This window comes from Lutra lutra, chromosome 12 (genome assembly GCF_902655055.1).
Source record: "Lutra lutra chromosome 12, mLutLut1.2, whole genome shotgun sequence".
Classification (NCBI taxonomy): Eukaryota; Metazoa; Chordata; class Mammalia; order Carnivora; family Mustelidae; genus Lutra; species Lutra lutra.
Window position 1 is genome coordinate 3,904,024 of NC_062289.1, and position 20,145 is coordinate 3,924,168.

Here is a 20,145-nt window from a genome sequence, read left to right on the forward strand (position 1 = left end):
GGGGAGCAAGCACACTGGAAGCCACGAAGCCCAGACTGTCCTGTGCCCTCACGGAACCCTCCCGCTTGTACTGCCGGAGCCAGTGAAGCCAACTTCAGGCCGCTAAGCCCAGTTCTCTCCTGACCATGAGTGTCCAGCAAAACTGCCTCAGCTCTGGTCCGAAACCTCCTGAGAATCAGGGAGTGGCAAGAGCAGAGGGGATTGCTGGACATCAGGGGGCTTTGGTGGGGTGGGTCAGAGTGGGGTGCAGGTGAGCCGATGTGTCTAGAAAGAAAATGCTAGAACTTCTATTTTTATGTGTTTTATTAAAAATTCAGAAGAGACCCCATGGACATGGATGGCCACCTCAGGGGGCCAGTTTGTGAAGCAGCCACAGTCACAGGTTTGCTGAGGGCCGAGTGGGGGCCACAGGGCAGGGCACGTGAACCTGGCTAGGTGGACCTACAGACGACAGTGAGTGGTTTCTATCAAGCTAACCCCACTAAATGAACTGGAAACCGTGCACTGGAGAGGGTCCCCCTGAAGTAGCCCCCGGGGGGACCTCCTTTCTCCTCTCACAGTGCACTCTATGGAAGCAGCTGACACTGTCACACTAGGTCTCACCAGAGGGCCACGCGTGTCCATCAAGACTCTCAGATACCCATCTACAGCCACGTCTGAGAAGATGAGTGCTGTTCTAATACATAACAACAGTGGACAGCCTTTTGGATCAGGCACACAATAACACACGGTTTGTTTTATCCACGTTACTTGGAAAGCTCTGTTTTCATGTTTGTGTAACGTTTTCAACGCAATGTGTATATAGAAAATATATATTATGTCACATTTACTCATACATATGTCGGGTGTGAGTTCATTTCTTGCTTTTTATTGAGGGGTGTGTGAGCCACTGGAAGAACACAGGCTGAGGAGAAGCCAGGAGCCTCCCCACTTTCCCACGAGCGTCTTCATCCTGCGGAGTGCTGGTGCCCCTAGAACTTCCCAGGTTGGCTTGGGACTGGCTCTGTCTCACCCGCTCTCTGCATCGTGTGGAAGACGGAAACCAAGTCAGCCCGGTGGCGGGAAGGGGTGCGTGCCCAGGGCTTTGGGGTGACCCTAGGTCACCACCTCTCACACACTGGCACCCGTGCACCCGGGGTCAAACTTAAGACCTGCCAGCGTGCCCTTCCATGTTCCCAGGCCACAGCTGCTGAGCCTGCAAGCAGGTGACTGTCCCCGCAAAGACAGTTTGAGCAAAGCCCAGCCTTCGGGGAGCTGATGGCACAGACACCAGCACTCATCCACCTCCTGGCAGGAGGCGAGGCAGGGGGAGCTGGCTGGGAGCAGCGGAAGGTGGTAGGGGAGGCCAGTACCCCCACTCCCCCGCCCCCGCCTGACCTCCCCAGCCAGGTGCCTGTGCAGGAGCCCTGGAGGAGGCCTTGCTCTTGACCGCCCTGGCATCCTGCTCCTGTGCGGGGCACCCTGGCAGCAGGCAGGGGAGGCTCATCCCCTTCGGAGGCTCAGGGAAGGGCTCCGGGCGCAGAAGCCCGAAGGCATCAGGAGGGAAAGCCACGGAACGCATCAGTGAACGGACGCAGCTTCACAGGTGGAGAAACGAAGGAAGGAGAGGCGCGTCTGAGCCCAGGCCCAGCTGTCCCTGCTGGAGGAGACCAGCCTGGAGCTGGCATCTGGATCTCACAGCTCCTGAAAGCTGCCGCCGCGCCATCTGCCGAGAGACTCGAGCCCGCTGACGCTCCAGTGACAGGACAGGACACACGGTGGCAGATTTCCCGACAGAAAGACAGCGCTGGCTGGGTGTCCTCCTGGCTCCGAGCGCAGGGAAGCTGCGCCAGCCTGGCCCCCAGACCTGTAGGTGCCCCGGAGCGGCCCTCGGAAGGGGTGGAAGGCGCCCAACCCCATCGCCTCCCCTCGGGGCCGAGCCAACTGCCTGACGGAGCCCACGACAGATGCTGGCGGCTGGGCAGTGCCCGTGGGAACCAGGGGGCAGGGCACCCTGCCGCCTGTCGCTGCTTGGGTGGTGTGGGAGGTCGGGAGGCCCCCGGACCGGCCGGCTGCAGAGCAGGAGTGAGGGGGTCCTCCTCCTGTTTCCCTCCCGGTACCTGCCCGTCCCGCTGAAGACCTCAGCCCAGGTGGGCAGGGGGACAGTGTGCATGGGCCCCACCACCGACCGGTGTCCCCCCGCCCTGACAGACCATGTCAGGGGGGCCCTTGGCACAGAGGGGGCATCGTGGACCCTCAGCCCTGCGGGGGCCATGCATGAACGTGCTCGAGCCCCCTGGCTGTCCCAAGGGCTGCGGTGTCCGTGGGCGCACAGCTGGGAGCTGGTGACACAGCACAGGGGCCTCTGCTGTGCATCGTGGGGCCCGGTCCTTCCCCTGTTCGGGATCTGTGTCAGGGTTTGGGGGAATTCTGAGCGAGGTAATGGAAGTGGAGAGCCTGGCGCAGAGCCCATCACCTCGAAGTCACTGGACAGGCCCCGGGGCCACGGCTGCACGAGGCTACATAGGGGTGGGGTCCCCTTGGCTTATTGCCGCCATGTTTGCCTACTATGTTAAAGCTGACTGAACAGTGCTAAGGGATTTCTGTCCTCATGGCAGTCTGCTTGGGCTTCCATGGGACACGTGTCTGTGGTCTGAGCCCCTGGGCTGTCCTAGACCCTGAGACCTGAACCTGGCTGAGGAGCCCAGGCCCCATGGGCTGGGGGTCAGGCGCCATGATTCACGCTCCCCTTCCACCTGGAAGAGCTGAAGTGGTTCGTCCTTCATTCCTTCTTTCTTTGCTGGCTTGTGCTCACCTCTTAGGTGCAGAATGGCCTGCCCACTCCCTCTTCCTCTCTCCATCTTCTGGAGGAGTGACGCTAGTTCCTGTCCTCACACGCACACGGAATGAGCTTGATTCGCTCTGGGACAGGGGCAGGCCATCCGTCCTTCAGGGTACCCTGAAATGCAGCTTCCCTGCTCCCCGTGCTGATGAGCACACTGTTCCCACTTCCTGCCATCTGGGGGTCTGAATCCAGCAGGGGACGCTGTGAGGTCCGCAAGGGCCTCCTGTCTTCCCAGGGGCTCACTGAGTGACAGGACCAGGCAAACAAGTCACAGGCATCATAGGGAATCGGACAGCACTGGAACATGGGGGCCCTCCACCCACCATGTTCCAGTGGTAGCCCCGTATACCCAGTCACAACAGCGCCCATACTGGAACCGGCCCTTCCCATATCAGGATCACACTGTGGGACCACTCGCATCCCTTATAATGAGGAAGACTCTGTGTGCCCCCCATCCCCCCGCTGTCTGGCATGTCAGCACCATGGACACCATACCGGTGACTGGAAACTCTGTCCCTGGGGATTCCCGGACACCTATGGTTGCTTCCAAGGGATCCTGGGGCTTCTCTCCCCAACACTTGCTCCGCTGAGATGCGTGGTTGGATCTACGACACTGCTGACGCATCCCGACTTCAGACGCACTGCAGTGTGGCCGACTGTGAGCAGTCTGGCCTCATTAAACATGGGACGATTTCTTGCCTCCTGGTGCTTCTCTCTAGTGTCTAGTGGACTTCACCTTGGGAGGCATCGGGGACGCAGCTGTGCGGACAAGGAAGCTTGAGGTCTGCGGCTCACGTGGCCCCGTGCATCATTTCCCACGGGGTCACAGAGCTCTCTCCAGGGAAGGTCATGATCACCCATGACCATCAAGAACACTGGGATTTCTTCTCACTCAATGTCAAGGAAGGAATCATGGGTGGGATCAGTAGAACTGGCCTCGGGGCCAGAAAGAAATCAGGAACATGCAAACAGAATTCTCATTTCAGTAGAAGGAAAGATACCTCGCCCAGTGCTCTGTGCTGCTTCCTTTAGATCACGATGATTAGCAGGGAAGAGAAAGTCCCCTCTGCCGTCTACTGTTGATAAAATCCCGGAAGTCCCCTCCACAAGCATGACAGGACGGTGCGCGAACCTGACTCAGTGCCTCTTGTGGGATTTGGTCTCAAGACCCTTCTTGTCAAGAAACATTCTGGCAAAAGGTGGAAATAAACAGAGAAAGGTGTGTGGAACCGGGTCAGCCAGTAAGAGCACGTGTGGGAAGCATCCGTGGTTCTACTGCGGCCAAGGACTTGTGTGGAGAGAGGACGGCAACGAGGAGGAGAGCCAGGACATAAGCAGCAGCTGACCGAGAACCGAGAAGTCGCGCGTCGGCCCCTTCCTTCGGAGGGACTGCTGTGCTCCCAGCTCTGCCCCGTAGCTCTGTTTGCCATGTGGAGCTGGAGGACAGGCCGGCCGGACTCTGCGAGGGCCGGAGGTCAGGAAGGGTGTGCCTACAGCCCACAGCGGAGGACCTTCCACTTTCAAACCTGTCCAGAAGTCACGTACAGGGTTGGGGTCACCATCCCCCCTGGGGAGTGTCCCCCGTGCTGTGGCCAGACCCCACGCCCCACCCCACAGAGCCTTCTACATGTCGGGGAGAGGCTGTGGCTTGTTGAGTGAGTCACAGTGTGGGTGTGGGTTATGGGCTGGGAAGCCGTGTCCTGTGATGGGCCGCATACAGTGGTTCTGCAGTTAAAATACCCCCTTGCCCTTAACGTGGGGCCAAGGTGGCAGCCGGGGCCGAGCCGGGCTGTGGCGTCTCCTTACAGACTCTGGCCCCATTTCCAGCCCGGTAGGACGGCAATGAAGATCTGCTGAGGCCCTGGGGGACAGCAGGCCGTCCTGCGGAGGGACGCCTTCCCAACCAATGCTGCCTAGCCGGCTGGTGCAACTCCTCGTCTCTAGACGCCAACGCAGTTTGGAAACTGAAACACAGAACTTTACTTTGCATCAGTTTTTATCCCTTTACTTACGAAGCAACTGGGTGACATGAGGTGTCCCGGAGCGCGCAGACAACGGTGCCCACAGAGCAGACCCGTCCACGCGCTCCTGTTTGCCGCAGCTACAAGTCAGCTTCCACGGGGCTGGGAGCCAGGCCCGAGTTTGGTCATTCTATTTTTTTAAATTTAAATTCAATTAATTAACATGTAACATATTATTAGTTTCAGAGGTAGAGGCCAGTGATTCATCAGTTGCGTATAACGCCCAGCGTTCATTCCATCATGTGCCCTCCTTAATATCCATCCCCCAGTCACCCCGTCCCCCACACCCACCTCCCCTTCAGCCCTCGGTGTGTTCCCTGGAGTTAAGAGTCTCTTATGGTTTGTCTCCCTCTCTTCTCCTATGATCCTCCGTTTTCTTTCTTAAATTCCACATATGAGTGAAATCATATAATTGTCTTTCTCTGACCAACTTATTTTGTTCAGCATAATACCCTCCAGTTCCATCCAAATCAATGTAAATGGCAAGATTTCATTTTTTGATGGCTGTGTAGTATTCCATTGGATATACCCCCAAAGTATGGAATTAGCTCATTTAAAAAGGATTTATTAAAAGGTATTGAAAACGCAGGGCCATGGAGTAAGAGGCAAGTGATTCCTGGAGCGATCTAGAATGGATTCATCAGAATCTGGTAACGGGCCTTGGTGACATGTGCTTACCTAGGTGATTCCGCCGAGGCCAGGCCTGCAGGACCTCACGCACTTGGTCCCACGGAGAGAAGAGAAAGCTGAATCCTGCCCCGGGCTGAGGGCCCCAGGAGTTTTGGAGAAACGAGGTTCTCTATCTCATGCTTACTTCTCAAGGCGAAGATTCCTCGAGAAGTGTCTGCTTCATTTCTGGGACAGACCTGGAGGCAAAGACAGGCAGCAGGGATGACATCGCTTACCCCCTGCTTCTGGTGGGCACTTCAGCTGTCTTCATGATGCTGTGAATCTTCTTCTGAAAACACCACAAGGGTGCAGGTGCCAACACCTGGATCCCAGCTCTAGAACCCCACCACGGACCCCTCGGCCACGAAGGCTGCGGAAGTCCTTCCCTTAAGATGTGTTGGCTTCGCACGCCCAGCTTGAGCGCCCACCGACCGGACACTGCAGTTCTGTGCTGCGTTCAGCGGAGGCTGCGAAGGGACCCCGTGTGAGGAGGGAGCAGTTCGAGAGCGGGGCTGGAGGGAGGTTCGAGAACGGCGAACCCCCTGGGCTGTCCCACCCTCCCCCCCACCGAGTTCCCACAACACTTGTTTCGAGGTGTTACTTTTTATGGTGATAAAGCATTATCCCACGATTGAAAGCCTGAACTCCAATGATGAAAACCGCCAAGGGGACAATCAGGAGGAGAACATCACGCTCTTGCCCTTCTGTGGAAATGTCAGGCACCTGAGTCACTCTCCCACCTCACAGGGGGACCCGGGTACAGGATGACAGGCCGGGGTGAGAGCAGGGGGCACCAGCCCTGGACACGGCAATGCCCCGGGGTTGGGGGGGCACACGCAGCGCCAGCGGCCCCCACTTGTGGCCCCGTGGGCCCCTCCCCTGGCCCGCTCCTTTGCTCGCTCTTTATCTCCAATTATAAAGCAGCGCCAGGTTTTGTAGTCAGCCACTGCCACGTCTCCAAATGGCTTTTCAGTGTCAGGCCTATCAGGAAATTAACTCATCACGCAGTGACAGCTGCTAATTTTTTCCCCTTACATGTCAGATGGATCGCCTGCTGAAGCTAATAATGAATCACCAATCCCTGATTAGAAGGTGCTTCCGAAACGTATAACTGCCATCTGAGCTAACTTTTTTCTTCATGTAAAATGATCTCGCCCTAGAGGAGTGGAAAGCGGATTGTATTCTTCAACAAGATGGAACAGGAGGAGGTTGCTTAAGTGAACTGTGTGCTCGTGAAATCACGGGCGGGTGTTCAGCAGTGAAAGAAGGGACAACTTGCAGCTCCTTTCCCGGTTGGCTGCGCAGACAACCTTTCCGGTGTCCTAGTTCCCGTCCTAGACCCGGCTCTGGGCTGGGCTTCCAAGCTGGTCCCGCGGGTCTCCCCCAGGTGCTGGGATTCTCCCTCTCTGCCCGGGGAAACAAAAGCTTTGACGGTTCGAATACTGTGCTGGGCGCCGGGTTCCCCGGCCGTGGGCCTCGGGCCTCCACAGCGTCTCCGCCGTCATGTATTAGGGGCTTGAGCAGAGACCCGCCACCGTCTGTCCTCTAGGGCACCGGGTCCGTGTTTCTGGCCTGAGCTGATGTCTGGAACTGGCCACAGTCCACGGATGCGACCGTAGCTCATTCCCTTGGTTCTTGGCAGAAAGGCTGTCCTCGGCATCTCTCGGGGTAGGCGGGCTGGCTCGCTTGCATGCTGTGGGGGAGAGGTCTCAGGGCATCCTCCTGTCCGCCCTCCCATCGTTACAACTGTCCAGGGGCTCCGGAAGCATCCCAGAGGGGTGCCTGCTTGGGTCACAGCATTTCGTGACAATGACAGGCGGTGCTTTAAGTCTAACTCACCACCCTGCCCGGCAAGCTCGGGCGCAGAAGGTGGACCTCGAATGATTCCTCCATGTCGACGTGGGCAGGGCAGTGGGCCCCCCGCAGGCCAGACGTCCGTCTGTCGTTGAATCGGCTACAGCTTCGGACAAAGATGGCCTTTCTGGATGACAGTCTCCAGGTAACTACTTCGCTCTGTTTTTTGCTTTCCTAAAGCATGACTGTTTTCTCTAGCTAAAACCCCGAGGGAGGTTAGAAGCTTGCCTTGGTCTTCTTGGCGGACACTCCCCGCTGCAGGAAGTGTGCCCGGGTCACAGCATCGGCCACGCCTCACTCTTCTGTGGCACGCGGGTGTGTATGTGCTTCTCTGACTCCCGTACATCCCGGGACTTGGGTAATGAGAGAGCAGAGAGCGGGAGCGCGAACCCCGCGCTACAGGTAATTACAGGATACGCTAGCTTAGTGAATCCTCTGCAATCCTTCCGAGCCCCGGAACACCTTCTGTACAGCTTTTTTATGCAAAGGCCTGCTCTTTTCATTGTGCGTACAACGTGATTGCTGGTTTGACACTGCAGGCTACACTGGTTTTATGAAGGATTAAATGCCACCTGAGACATATTTATCCTAAATAAATCACGAACGGTAAACTGCAGCATGTCGGTGTCGACAGCCCGGACTCGGGCAGAAAGGTTAGCCGTACAGGACGGAGCACCGCTAGGAATTAGCATCTGAGCCGAGGGCCATGAGCCGCTGCTAACGGGAGGGATGATCGGGAAGAAATATTTCCACCGGAAAACATCCTCCCCCCATCCCCAGCCCCCGGCTGCTGCTGGTGTTTCTTCTTCTTTTTTTTAAAACATGTATGAGAAGCTGGGGAGGGGCATCACTTTATAAAGGTCACCTTCATCCCCATCACAAATGGGAGTTGATCCTGTCACTGTTTGCTGAAGACAAGTGTTTAAGAAGAAGCCGACTGCCCTGCCATTTTTAAGAAACACGAGCTAGTCATACTCAGCTAATTATGAATCTCAGTGTCAAACTTGAAATTTTACCTTTCATTTTTTGGGGGCAAGGGAGAGCCATCTCAAGGGAGGTGGCCCTGGGATGGCCAGATGGCAGAGCGACAAGGACCACGTTGGGAGACGTGCGTTCCCAGCCTATGCTCCCAGGGAGGGACCTTACACTCAGAAGGTACTGTTTTCCCTTCCTTTTCTCTCATGTCTGCTCCTCACCATTTTTAGATACTAACTGTGACAGAATAAACTGTTGTCACCAGAATGTGCCTGGGCCATGTGCCAAACCCTCAGAGGACAGCACGAGGCCGAGGGCGGTGCCCCGGATGGGGCCAGAGTGGGAGGAGAAGCTGCCGCGTCGGAGGAAGGCCTCGTTCTCTCTGGTTTCTACAGCTGCCCATTGGGCGGCTGCGGGAAATAAGAGCAACCTCATTCTCGTTCAATGCTATAATTTTATTTTAAAGGAAAATAAAAGGAACAAAAACAACCTTTGCATTTGGGGACAGGGATTGATTTTACAGGTTTGGAAAAGGAAGAAGAGCGATCATATGGCTACGTGAGTTGTGAGGACACAGCCTTGCATTCCGCGGTTGCAGTGAACCCACAACCGAACATGGACGAGGCTGGTCGGGGCCAGGGCTGCAGGGGGCACGGCGTCCCATTACTAACGGTTAATGTCCCCTCCTTCGCACGGACGTAAATCACAAACCCTGCAAAAATGGCATCAGTATGAAGAAACAGTCATAAAAATCATAAAAGCAAAATATCAGTATGAACACTATTTTCCAGAGTGTACATTTCATATATAGACTTTATTGTATGAAATGAAGTCAAAATTAGAAGCACTGGGTTGTCTTAACCAAGGTATATTTTCATCCAATAGAAACAATCAAGGCTTTCCTCAACCATAGGCTTGAGGTTTCTTTCAAGCAGATGCAACCAGAGCTAGGAACAGCCCCGCCGCGTCTGGGGAGAGGAAACTGACGCACCAGATGGGCCGCGAGGCCTCCCTCTGGTCTGGGGGCGCTGCGGTCCTACGATTTCAGAAAAACAGACAAGGACGGGAGGACCTGTAGCGGCAGTTTTTAACCAAATCTGTAATAAACTATTAAAAGGGCTCCATGCTAGACGGCACGAATAGGCATGTCTCCGGCCGCAGGATACACCGTTCGGACTTCTCCACCACGAGGCACGGTCCTTGATAACAGAAATGGGAAAACATCTGCGGGCCGGGCAGGGGGTGGAAACAGCAAACAACGTGACTTCTCAGCACAGTGGCCAGGACAGAGGGAAAAGACCAGTCACAGGAGAACCGAACAGGAATCAGGCTCCGCTCCAGCACCCCCTCCCCGTACCCCACACCCGGCCATCCCCGAGGCACGCTCCCTGCCTCCCTGGCCCCGAGGGGGCTGCCACCCCTCCGGAGGGCCGTGCCACTGTCCGGGAGCCGTCGCACGCACAGTCCCGGGGTGGCCGGAGCCGCCCGCGCCTGCCCGGGCCCAGCGTGAGGATCGGCGGCCTCAGGCCTCCTGGAGTTCGTTCCTCTCTCTTTGGCTCTGAATGACGGTCGCCGCGGGGGAGCCGTCCTGGGTGTAGATGACCATACTCGTCAGCTGTTCCGGTCCGTTCGGGACCACGGCCTCGGCGCTGAGCGCGGCCCCGGCCTGCAGGATCTCCCGGGAGCCGGCCGCCTCGATGACGGCGTGCGAGTACACGGCCGTGTCGTCCTGCATGCCTGGCGGCAGCTCGGTCACGATGTAGTGCGTGGCACCGTCGGGGAAGCCGCCGGCGGACTCCTGCACCATGGCCTGCACCAGCTCCTCCGTCACGATGATCTGAGAGATCTCGCCGTCCGGCTCGGCCAGGTCCACGTGCTGGCCGTGCGCCTCGGCCTCCTGCATGACGATGTGCGAGCCCTCGCGGGCCAGCATGTGCACGGTGCCCTCTTCGTTCACGATGACCTGCGTGATGCCCTCCTTCAGGAGCCGGCCGGCCGCCGCCGACTCGCACATGGTGAACTGCAGCACGCCCTGCGCCACCTTCTTGAAGGCCACCTGGGCGCGCTCCTGCGGGGCGGCCACGGCCGAGGGCCGCGCCACCTGGGTTAGCACCTCCACGGGCTCCCCGGCAGCCGCGCCCCCCCGAACGTCCTGGAACACGTGGATCTCGGGGCCCTCGGCCTGGGTGGCGGTGGAGGGTGCCTCCTGCCCGGGCAGCTGGACCAGCACATCTCTGGGGCCGGACCTGCTCTTCTCGCGGGGCACAGCCCGGCCTTCCGCACCCCCCAGCTCGGTGACTGCACACAGCAGGGCATCCAAGGCCGAGGCCGTGTCGGGCGGGGGGACACCGGCCTCAGTCAGGTCTAGAATCTCCTGCTTGGTCACCTGCTGAATCATGGCGCCACCCGGACTCAGGGGCTCGTCCACGCCGTGGCCGTCTACTGAGCCCCCCACGACCACCACCTGCGTGGCCCCGTCGGCCAGCGGCTCGGGCAGGACCGGCCCGGGTGCCACGCTGCCCACGTGGGCCCCGCTGGGACTTGCGGCAATGACCTGCCCGTCTTCCGTGATGTGTACCACCCGGGCCACCTGGCCGGCCAGCGCCAGCGTTTGCAGCGTGGCCGCGGCCGTCTCCTCCAGCGAGGCGTCGAGGGCGAACTCGCCGTCGTAGCCCTGGATGATGATGAGCTGCTGCACCTGCTCGGGCGCCGCTGCCGGCCGCCTGCTGTTCCTCAGGGGCCTCTCCTTGATGGGAGATGCCTCTGCCAGGGCGGCCGCCGTGAAGGGGCTGTCCGTCTCCACGAAGGTGGCTCCTTGGCCCTTCAAACGGCACTCGTAGGACTTGGACACGATGCCTATGGGAGACAGGGACCAGTTAGAGCCTAGACAAAGTAAGACAATGCCTCAGCAGAAACAGCACAGCGGGCCGCACTCCGCTGTGGCCCCGGGCCCGTCTGAGGCCCGCTGTGTACGCGGACGCCAGTGGCTGGGCTCCCGCTGTGGGAGCAGAAAGGGGCAACAGGAACAGGTGTCCTTCTGTCCTCCTGGCTGGACTGTCTGAACACCACGGCCACCATCTAGCTCATGCTCTTCCGGCTCTGAGGGAAGGAGTGTGGCTACTCCCCTCAGTGACCGTCATTCCCAACAAGGCATGAGTCACTGGCGGGAAGTGAGGATCGGTAAGCAGGGGCCATGTCTTCTGACCCAAAGGCACATCTTTTTGTGAGTTCATGAGCAGGTGGAGGGCACGGGATGCACACACACACACACATACACCCCTCTCCCCAGCACCACCTGCGACACAAGTGTTCTTTTAATAACTTGACAGGGTAAAATAGGACTGAAAACGGTAATCTTTATTCCCATCAAGACAGACTGACTCTTTGAGCAGACTTCCTATTTTCATCTTTACATCTCAAATTTTCTACCAGTGTCCTTACTGCAGCCTCCTCCGCACGAAATGAGAGAACAGCCCGTCAGTGGTCTACACAGGAGGGTCTCTTATCTCAGTGGCCACTGCAGTTCTGAAACAGTCCACATACTCTCTAAATTATAGGTCAGTTTAAAAAAGCACTCCTGACCCTTACCAAAGGAAAGAAAACGGTGAGAGTGCGTGTTGCTTGCATCCCTGAGAGACAAGAGCACTTTTTTCTCCACGTCAGGGCCCTGCTGCGAGAGCACACCTCTGTCACTGGGGTCCACACTGAGCACAGAGCCCAGACGAGGCCCGTCTCCAGTGGGTGCGGGCTCTCAGGCAGCAGCCGCCAAAGCCTTCCATCCCACTTGCCAAGAGGACACACCTAGGTTCACACCCAGACTGTGGGCGACGGTCCTGGAGCAGGATGCCCGCGCTACGTCTGAACAAAGCGAACCCCCGTGCGTCCCGTGTCCGCTTTAGCCGCGACGCTCTGTTGTTCGGCGAGTGTCCGGGAGGCAGCCCTGTGCACTGGCACTACCCTGCCCAGGGACGGGCCTCCTGGGATATCCCTCCCTCGCGCCTTCTGCTCCCCCCTTCTCCTGCTCTGCGAAGGACAGACCCACCTCGGGAAGATTAAAGTTCAGAAGGCAAGAACGAGCACAGGCTATCGGTGCGGGTCCTGGAGAGGAAGGACTGAACCACGGTACTTTGGCCTCGTCTCCCAGTTTATCTCCTGAACTTCAGATCTCCCTAAAATCTCTGTCTTCAAAGATGCCAGGAGGCCCGGTGGGCAGCAGCAGGCTAGGTGAGGACAGGGCGTTCCAGGTGCCTGTGTACACACATCCGCGTGCCTGAGCGGACGCTGGAGGTCTGCCGGCGTGCTCAGTGCGCCTCCGCGGGGACCGCTGGGTCTCCGGTCTGCCGTACTCGCCAGTCCTCCTCCGCTGGGCTGCAACGTTTCCCTGCCCTCCACCTCACCGGGGACGTAGCCGTCCCGCTTGCCTTTAACGCCCTGAACTCCATCCGGTTTGTTGCTGCCCGTTCTTGTCATCAGTACACCCTGAACTTGATTTGCTTGTTTCTGTCCAACTCCCTAACTTCAAGGTCACTTTCAGTTGAATTTAGAGTCTGGCGAGGGAAGACATGAAGAGATATGGACACAAAAATAAGGAAGGCAGCCTGAAGTCAACCCTTAACTACAAAAGAGGACATAGCAGGGGAAGCATGCATGGGGAGGGGGCGGGGGGGCCACCAAGCGACCTGCGCGCTGGTGGTCTCCAAAGGAAAGCCTGCAGGCCGGAGCCCCCACACTCCCTTCTTCAGTCTGCAGCTGGACGGAAAATCTCTTGGGTGTCGAATTACCCTCCGCATCCCCTGCAGTACTGATAATGATGCTATTCCGAACTGCTTACTGAATTTATTTGAATCCAGAGGTGGGTTAAACCACTTGCAGACCATTAAAGCGAACTACATGGGTAAACACTACTGTCACAACGGCGCGTGATGAAGCCTGACACCACCAGCGTCTTAACCTCGGTGCGGCGTGAGCCCCGCTCCCCCATCACAGTTCATAAATGCGAGTGCAGGTCCATCTTTTGATTCAGCAATTTAATAACTTCGAGTGCTGTCAGTACTGCTTTGAAAAATAGCACCTATAAAATGTAACAGCCTCAATCAGATTGAAAAAGATTCACCCACTGAAGATTCTTCCATTTCGCCCATAATGAATTAATGTGGAGCTATGTAGAAGTTCAAGTGTCATTTAAACTAATGTGAATCTCTACTGTAACTTTAAATTCTAACTGGGCTATGACCAAGAATTTACTGGGCACATCAACTTCAATTTCTGAGCTCTTTCCTGTAAATATGAACCGTAAAGCTCACCAATGCAAATGGCCAAATGGATACAGTATTTGGAAAACAGGAACTTTGTACAGGCTTACCCTCAACGGCTTAGTCACCGCGATCAGTCCAGAAACACACCAATCTTTAGCGGAGCACAGGATGCCCGACACAGCAGACGCACTATGGTTTGTATCTTTCAAAGACCACGTCCGTGTCAGTGTGGTCACGGCAGGCGATCAAATCGTGCATCTGATTCAGCCTTTTTGGACCTGTTTGTATGAGGACCATAAATCGCCCGGTGCAGAAGGGGCAGATAGGTTAAAATGCAGCCTCCTGCCTGTTTATGAAAAATTCTAACTTACTGCCCATTTGATTTCGGGAGTACAGAGATGGACACCCTTCTCGTAGCTAAATGCACTCAACATCTACAACGTGGTTGAAATGGGAAGGGTTTTTGAGGAATGGAGGATTTGTTTTCCGCAAAATGATTCCAAATTAGGTTCCCTTCTCCAGGACATTGTTCGGAGCCCCAGTTCCTTCTTGGAGAGAGTGTCCTTGGAGGGGAAAACTGCAGTGTCACACCAGCAGAGGTGGGGTTAAGATGCAGAGGCCTGTATCCCCAAAGCCGCGGGGTTGGCCCCGTTTCGCTGTCGGGGGGCTTCTGGGATGCTGCACATGGGCTCGAGCACCTGACTGCTTCCTGTGTGTGTGTGTGTGTGTGTGTGTGTTCTTCTTTTGTTACTGTCATTGCTCTCTTTCACAGAATAAATACCTTATGCTTTGGTTAAGCTTACATTTAATTAAAATGTACAGAATTTGTGCAGTAAACTCGAATGAAACAAATAAAACAAGGGCCCCTCTCTTGAAGGCATACGTTGTGAATGAAAAATGTCATTACAGACTAAAAAATTTTGCAGTAAACAGGGCCTACAGAGAGAAGTTTCCCCTGTAATGACATCCATAAAATACACAAATGGCACTTTTAGTACCATCCTGAATATGGCATTTTCTGTGCTCTACACACAATCTAAATGGTTTGATCATAGAGCATAATACTCCATTGGGTTTATAGAACAATCAATGTTCCATAAAATGATGTATTTATCCAATAGCAGGCTCAGCAGTTACTGGCGTATGACATCGCAGGACACAGGCCTGGACGCCTTGGCGGCACCCAGGCCGACTGTAAAACTTATCTCACGCCACTTCAACAACTTCATCTCATCTGCGTCAAGTAATTTGTGGAAGCCTCAGCTTGACTTAAAAAAAACTTGTAATAAAAATTCATAGAATTTTCAGGAGAATGAAAGCCGATGACAATAGAAAGGTCACATTGTATCTCCACGAGAGGGGTCAAAGGTGGCCTGCGGTTCTGAAGCCGAAAGTAGATTTCATGCATCGCCTAGCAGATAAAGATGGCATTAAAGAGCCCCGTGCGGGGCGGGACGCGGCGCGCCGGGGAAGCTCGTGCGGACACCCGGGGACAGCCGTGTGGCGGCGGCCGGCGGCGCTCACGTGCAATCTCGAGGCTTCTCTGAAATGGCGCTCCACGCTCACACGGGGCTGGCCGTGCTGGGTGCTCTGTGTCTGGTTTCTATTGTTGTGTAAACACCTCAGAGGCTCTGGCAGAGGACCCGTGACACAGGGAACGCTCCGCTCCGCTCTGTGTGTGAGCGATTTTGTGCTCTGCAGGCTACTGGCCCTGAGAAGGCGAGGCTGGCCCATGGTCACGGCGAAAGCACCTCAAACAGGATGCGATTTAAATAGTACACTTTTTGTATAAAAATTTGGGGCACACATGACGCTGTGATTCTTAAGCCACATATAATTTTTCTTGACTTCAATTTTAAGATGTAATTTTAACAAGAACGTTAAGAAATCATACTTGATGTCTATTAAAATGAAACAATATTAACAGATTATGCTAATAAATTAGAACCATATTTTAATGCCACAAAAGCTTATAAGTTTTTGAAGTGAGAGCAGAAAAAATGACAAATTAAAATTCAATGCAATATAACCTTGTAGAAATTTCGAAGCAGGGGATAAATTATCCGTACAATAGCACAGCCGGTCGAAGCAGTATCAATAATCACTCCGTCGCGCAGTCATTCTTTGGACAATAAGAATGACCGGCCTTGCTGCAGGATGTCCCTGAGAGCACTCCTCCCGCCACAGCCTGGTCGGAAGGAGTGAGGGCTTCCACATGGACATAACACAAACGAGGGGTGCCCCCTGGGCCAAACGCTTTGCACTGCCTCACGTTCCTGAGGGAACGTGCCACTCGAGGGCTTTAAGAAGGAATTCCACCACAACTGATAGCCGCAAGGGGCAAGAGCAGCCTCTCAGCCCTGCAACCCCACACCAAAATGACAATTTTGTAAAAAAAAAAAAAAAAAATTATTTTTTATTTTTTTGAGAGAACAATGGATGGTCAGTACTTTGTGATTAGTGTTTTCAACAGTTATGTGTTCTGGACAGTGTTAATAAAATTCACACATAAATCACAAATATTTAGGTGACTGGAGATACAAAATTAAAATTATTTTTAGTCTCCGGCATGCCTGTGAAGAATGATAGCTGTATTAGGGAGATTTATTTCAGAGCACAGACCTGTTCTGGTCATTCTGCCATGAGTGGGCTAAGGCTGGTAAATACACCACAACATAATAATTTGAAGCATTTTGGTAAACTATCAGCTTTGTACCACAAATAAACGTATAAAGGCAGATGCTAGAGTTACAGGAACAGCGATCGCTCTGTCCTCCATTTTGTGAAGGTTGATCTTTTTTTTTTTTAAGGGTTTTATTTATTTGTCAGAGAGAGAGCAGGAACAGGGGGAGCAGCAGGGGTGGGGGGGAGCAGGATCCCCACTGAGCAGGGAAGCCGGATGTGGGGCTCGATCCCAGGACCCTGAGATCGCAACCTAATCTGAAGGCAGACGCTTAAGTCACTGAGCCACCCAGGTGCTCCAAGGCCACCATTTTATAAGAATAGATGAGGAAAATTATTTCTCTGTGAAAAATTAACTCAAGTCCACATCCTTTCGGACAGACCCTTCCAGCTAAGTTCAAATATACAATTTGTAAGATACACCATGCAATTTTTACTGAAGGAACACTTACAGTAAGCCAGGACACAGATCAAGGTGACAAAAGTTTTAAGTCCCTTTTTCTCAATTATCATCAGTACTACCTTTATGATTGGTAGTGATCAAAGATAATCAGATGTGACCCCTGAAAGGAATTCTAAGATGTTCAGACAAAACTAAGAATAAATTTTATCTCAAGTTAGAAATACATGACTGGCCAGGTTTCTAACTTTACCATGAACAGTCTCTGTGGGCATAGATATTTCCATGGGCACTGAAGAGTGACAAAGAATAAAAGACAATATTTTACCTTTAAAATCACAAACCCTATGAAATTTTGTATTATATCAGACTCTTAGGTATATATCATCATTTCCATGCATGAGGATCTAATGGGAGCCATGCACACAAATCTCCCGCAGGAAGATCGGAACGGTGCTCTGAGGTTATCCTGACAGGCCTTTCTGGAAGGGATGTCAAGGGGCAGGTGTGGTTAACCGTTACTTGGCTGTGGCAGAGGCCTGCAGACCGTGTGGGCAGGTGAGCTGTGACAGCCACAGAACTCGGGAAATCTGACTCATGAGACAGAAAGGACAAGATGGGATTTTAAAGTTAAACTGCAAAGTGCTCTGATCTTGTCATTTACCCATGAAGAACACCTTCTTAAAACTTGCCAGCCGAGTTACTGGCAGAAAGGGCTCAAAGGTCTTAAGGCCCGTCTGGAGCAAAGGGAGGAAGAGGCGCTGCCGTCTCGGGGTCGGCACAGGGGGCCTTTGGCATTCTGGGCACATCTGGGGGTATGAAGGGCAGTCCCTGGGCACTGGGAGGGCTCAGTGTTGGAAGCTTTCTCTCCCGGCTTCTGGGCCTGCCGTCCCCTGGGGCCCTGGCCCTCTGCCTGCTCTGCACCCGTCTCGGTGGTACCGGCTGATGCGTCCGAGGGGAGCCCAGGGGCTCGACCTGTGGGATGCGGGACTCGTCTCCCAGAGTCCCACGTGAACAGCGGCCCAGGGGCCTCTGCTGCAAGGCCGCCTCTCCTGTTCACCTCAGACGAGCCCTGACTTCTTTCCTGCATGACAGTATCAGAAATTTGGGGCCCCAAAGACTTTCTCCTATTGTCTTCTGACAGCCCTCTCAAACTCCCGGTACAGATAACACAATATTTGGAGACGAGGCCTGTTTTTCAAAAGTTGTGCAAATCACGCACATTTTTGAAGGTAAAATTAGGCAGCTAAGAAGTCAGCCAGTGCTCTTCCTGGGGCGTTCCTCTTCCAATGCAGGCTTAGGGGGCTAACCAGACAGACAAAACTCCTTTGTTTTCTGGGCAAGCCCTATAGAAAGATCACACTCATTTTTGCGGGCACGTTCAGATTTCCCTTGTATTACAGCATCTTTGTATCTTTCCTGAGGAAATGAGAGGAAGCAGACGTCTGTCTTCATTGCAGACACTTCTGTATGCAGGTAAAAAGCAAACCACTCCTCAGTAACGGCGCAGAGGCACCATTAAAATCAAATTTACAGTAAGCAGAACCTGCAGCTGGGGTAAAACGCTCACTGTTAGTATTTTAATTATCGGCAAAGCTTTTGGAGGTCTAACATCTGCTTGTAGCCGAGTGACAGCAGCTGCTTGGGTACACTTAAAACAATGCGAATTTCTCCCACACATATTAAAATGAATCATGTGTTCTGGGCACATCACTGCTAGTTCCGTATAAGCCTGCTCGTGTGGGTGAGGGGCCACATGGCGAGGCCCGACCTCTTCACACGGATGACTGCCAAGGACAGCGAACATGTGACTCCGGGCTGTGGAGACACTCGGCTGGTGCTGGAGGACCGGTCACCTGCGGGCCACCTGCCGGTGCCGAGGGTGCACCGGGACTCTGCTCACAGCGACTTCCAGGACAAGACGAGGAAAGAGGCATCTCACAGTGGCCAAATTCATTCTGGGAAAGCGAGTGAGCAGTGGGGCCACCCAGGCTGACTCAGGCAGGCCACCTGGGGGCTGGGCCCGCACGCTGCCTTCTCCGAGCACGAGCACGGAGCAGCGATGGGCACGGGGCTGGGATGGAGGTACAAGCACTGCCACGGTCAAGGAAGAAATAAAGACACGTTTCGTCTTTAGCTGATGACTACTGCAGTCCTTACTGTGGACATCTTCCTAAACGCCTACCTTAAACTCCTATGTTGAACTTGCAGAGTATCTATACGCTTGGGTAATAAAGTCTAAAACTGACTGAACAGATATCAAACAGAAGATACACGATAAGGTCTGACCCTTGCTTTGAAGCAGACACAATAAAAACAAACTTGCAAATTAAAATGCTGAGTAAAATGCAGTGCCAGAAACCTAAGGTTTAAGAGACAGAGACACACACCTCCCACGCACCCGCTGGTTCTCTGAGGGGCAGGGGAAGCTCGGAGGGCAATCCCTGCAGACCTGACCACCTGAGGGGCTGCGGGCCTGCTGCAGCAGGTGTGGCCGGGACACAGGGAAGCCATGTAGGTGTGTCTGGAGGCAACTCCATGCCCCTACGTCTAAGCGCACGTGTGAGGTCCTTGAGCAGACGTCCAGGCACGCGCTGAGCCATGGGCACCACTCCTGGTGAGCGGGCGCAGGCAGGGGGCAAAGCCACGCACGGCGTCACACACCACCACACAGGTCGCATCGGGCTGGAAACTTGAAAACAGACCCTCTAAGATTATTGTGAGTTCGCTAAGGAGCTGAAGGGCCTTGTGGCTCTGGGATGGCTCTATCTGGCCACGGAGCAGCCACGCATGCCAGGAGCCACCTGCAGCTGACACAATGCTCAGGTGCGGACACCAGGGCAGAGTCCTCGCACGGTGTCAGGCGGCAGAACGCACCACACAGGAGCTCCCAAAAATGCTCCGGATGGGGAACGGCGACCTGAACAGGCTGGAAATTCAACGGCACATGGAACGACAACTCAGGAGCTCCCACAAGAAACACAGAGACACGGACAAGTAATGCCCACGGTTCCTATGGACACGCAGCTGTCAACCCGCTCGTAATGCCCTTCGACAAAGCTTAGGAAGGAACTTAGAATGTGTTTCAGTGGGCCACGTTCCGCCCTGCAATGGCCAGAGTCACAGGGTACAGAGCTACGTGCCTGGCCCCGGTGGGGCGTCAGGGGACAGGGAGGCAGCAGAAGCGTGCTCCCTGAGCTCTGCGTCTGGCGTCTTGCTTCCTTCAGCAGCTTTTCTCTGGATCAACAAGTGCCTCATCTTGATACTCAAGGAGGCTGCTGACCAACAATGAACGCACAACTCTGATACCACTAACAGCACCAGATAATTTAATTATATCACAAAACAGGCAGACCACAACTTCTGAAATTAAATAAATATACACTTAATAATCCATGTCAAATTTTCATCTTTTCTTGAAATCTACACATACGCACGCACACTTACATCTGTGTGCAGACACTG

The 20,145-nt window shown here is 54.5% G+C and overlaps 1 protein-coding gene across 5 annotated transcripts in view; it reads right to left on the reverse strand.

The window, feature by feature from the left end:
- Window positions 1–5,679: 5,679 nt before the first annotated feature.
- The window catches only part of ZNF407 (zinc finger protein 407), a 427,984-nt gene continuing 413,518 nt past the window's right edge, over window positions 5,680–20,145 (reverse strand). For 3 of the 5 annotated variants that reach the window (XM_047696574.1, XM_047696571.1, XM_047696572.1), the window contains one exon: window positions 9,140–11,199. In XM_047696574.1, the coding sequence (XP_047552530.1) occupies window positions 9,866–11,199 (1,334 nt within the window). In that variant the 3' untranslated portion in view covers window positions 9,140–9,865. Of the gene's footprint in view, window positions 5,712–9,139; window positions 11,200–20,145 lie in introns of those variants that run through there. The other 2 variants (XM_047696573.1, XM_047696583.1) reach the window with 2 other exon arrangements.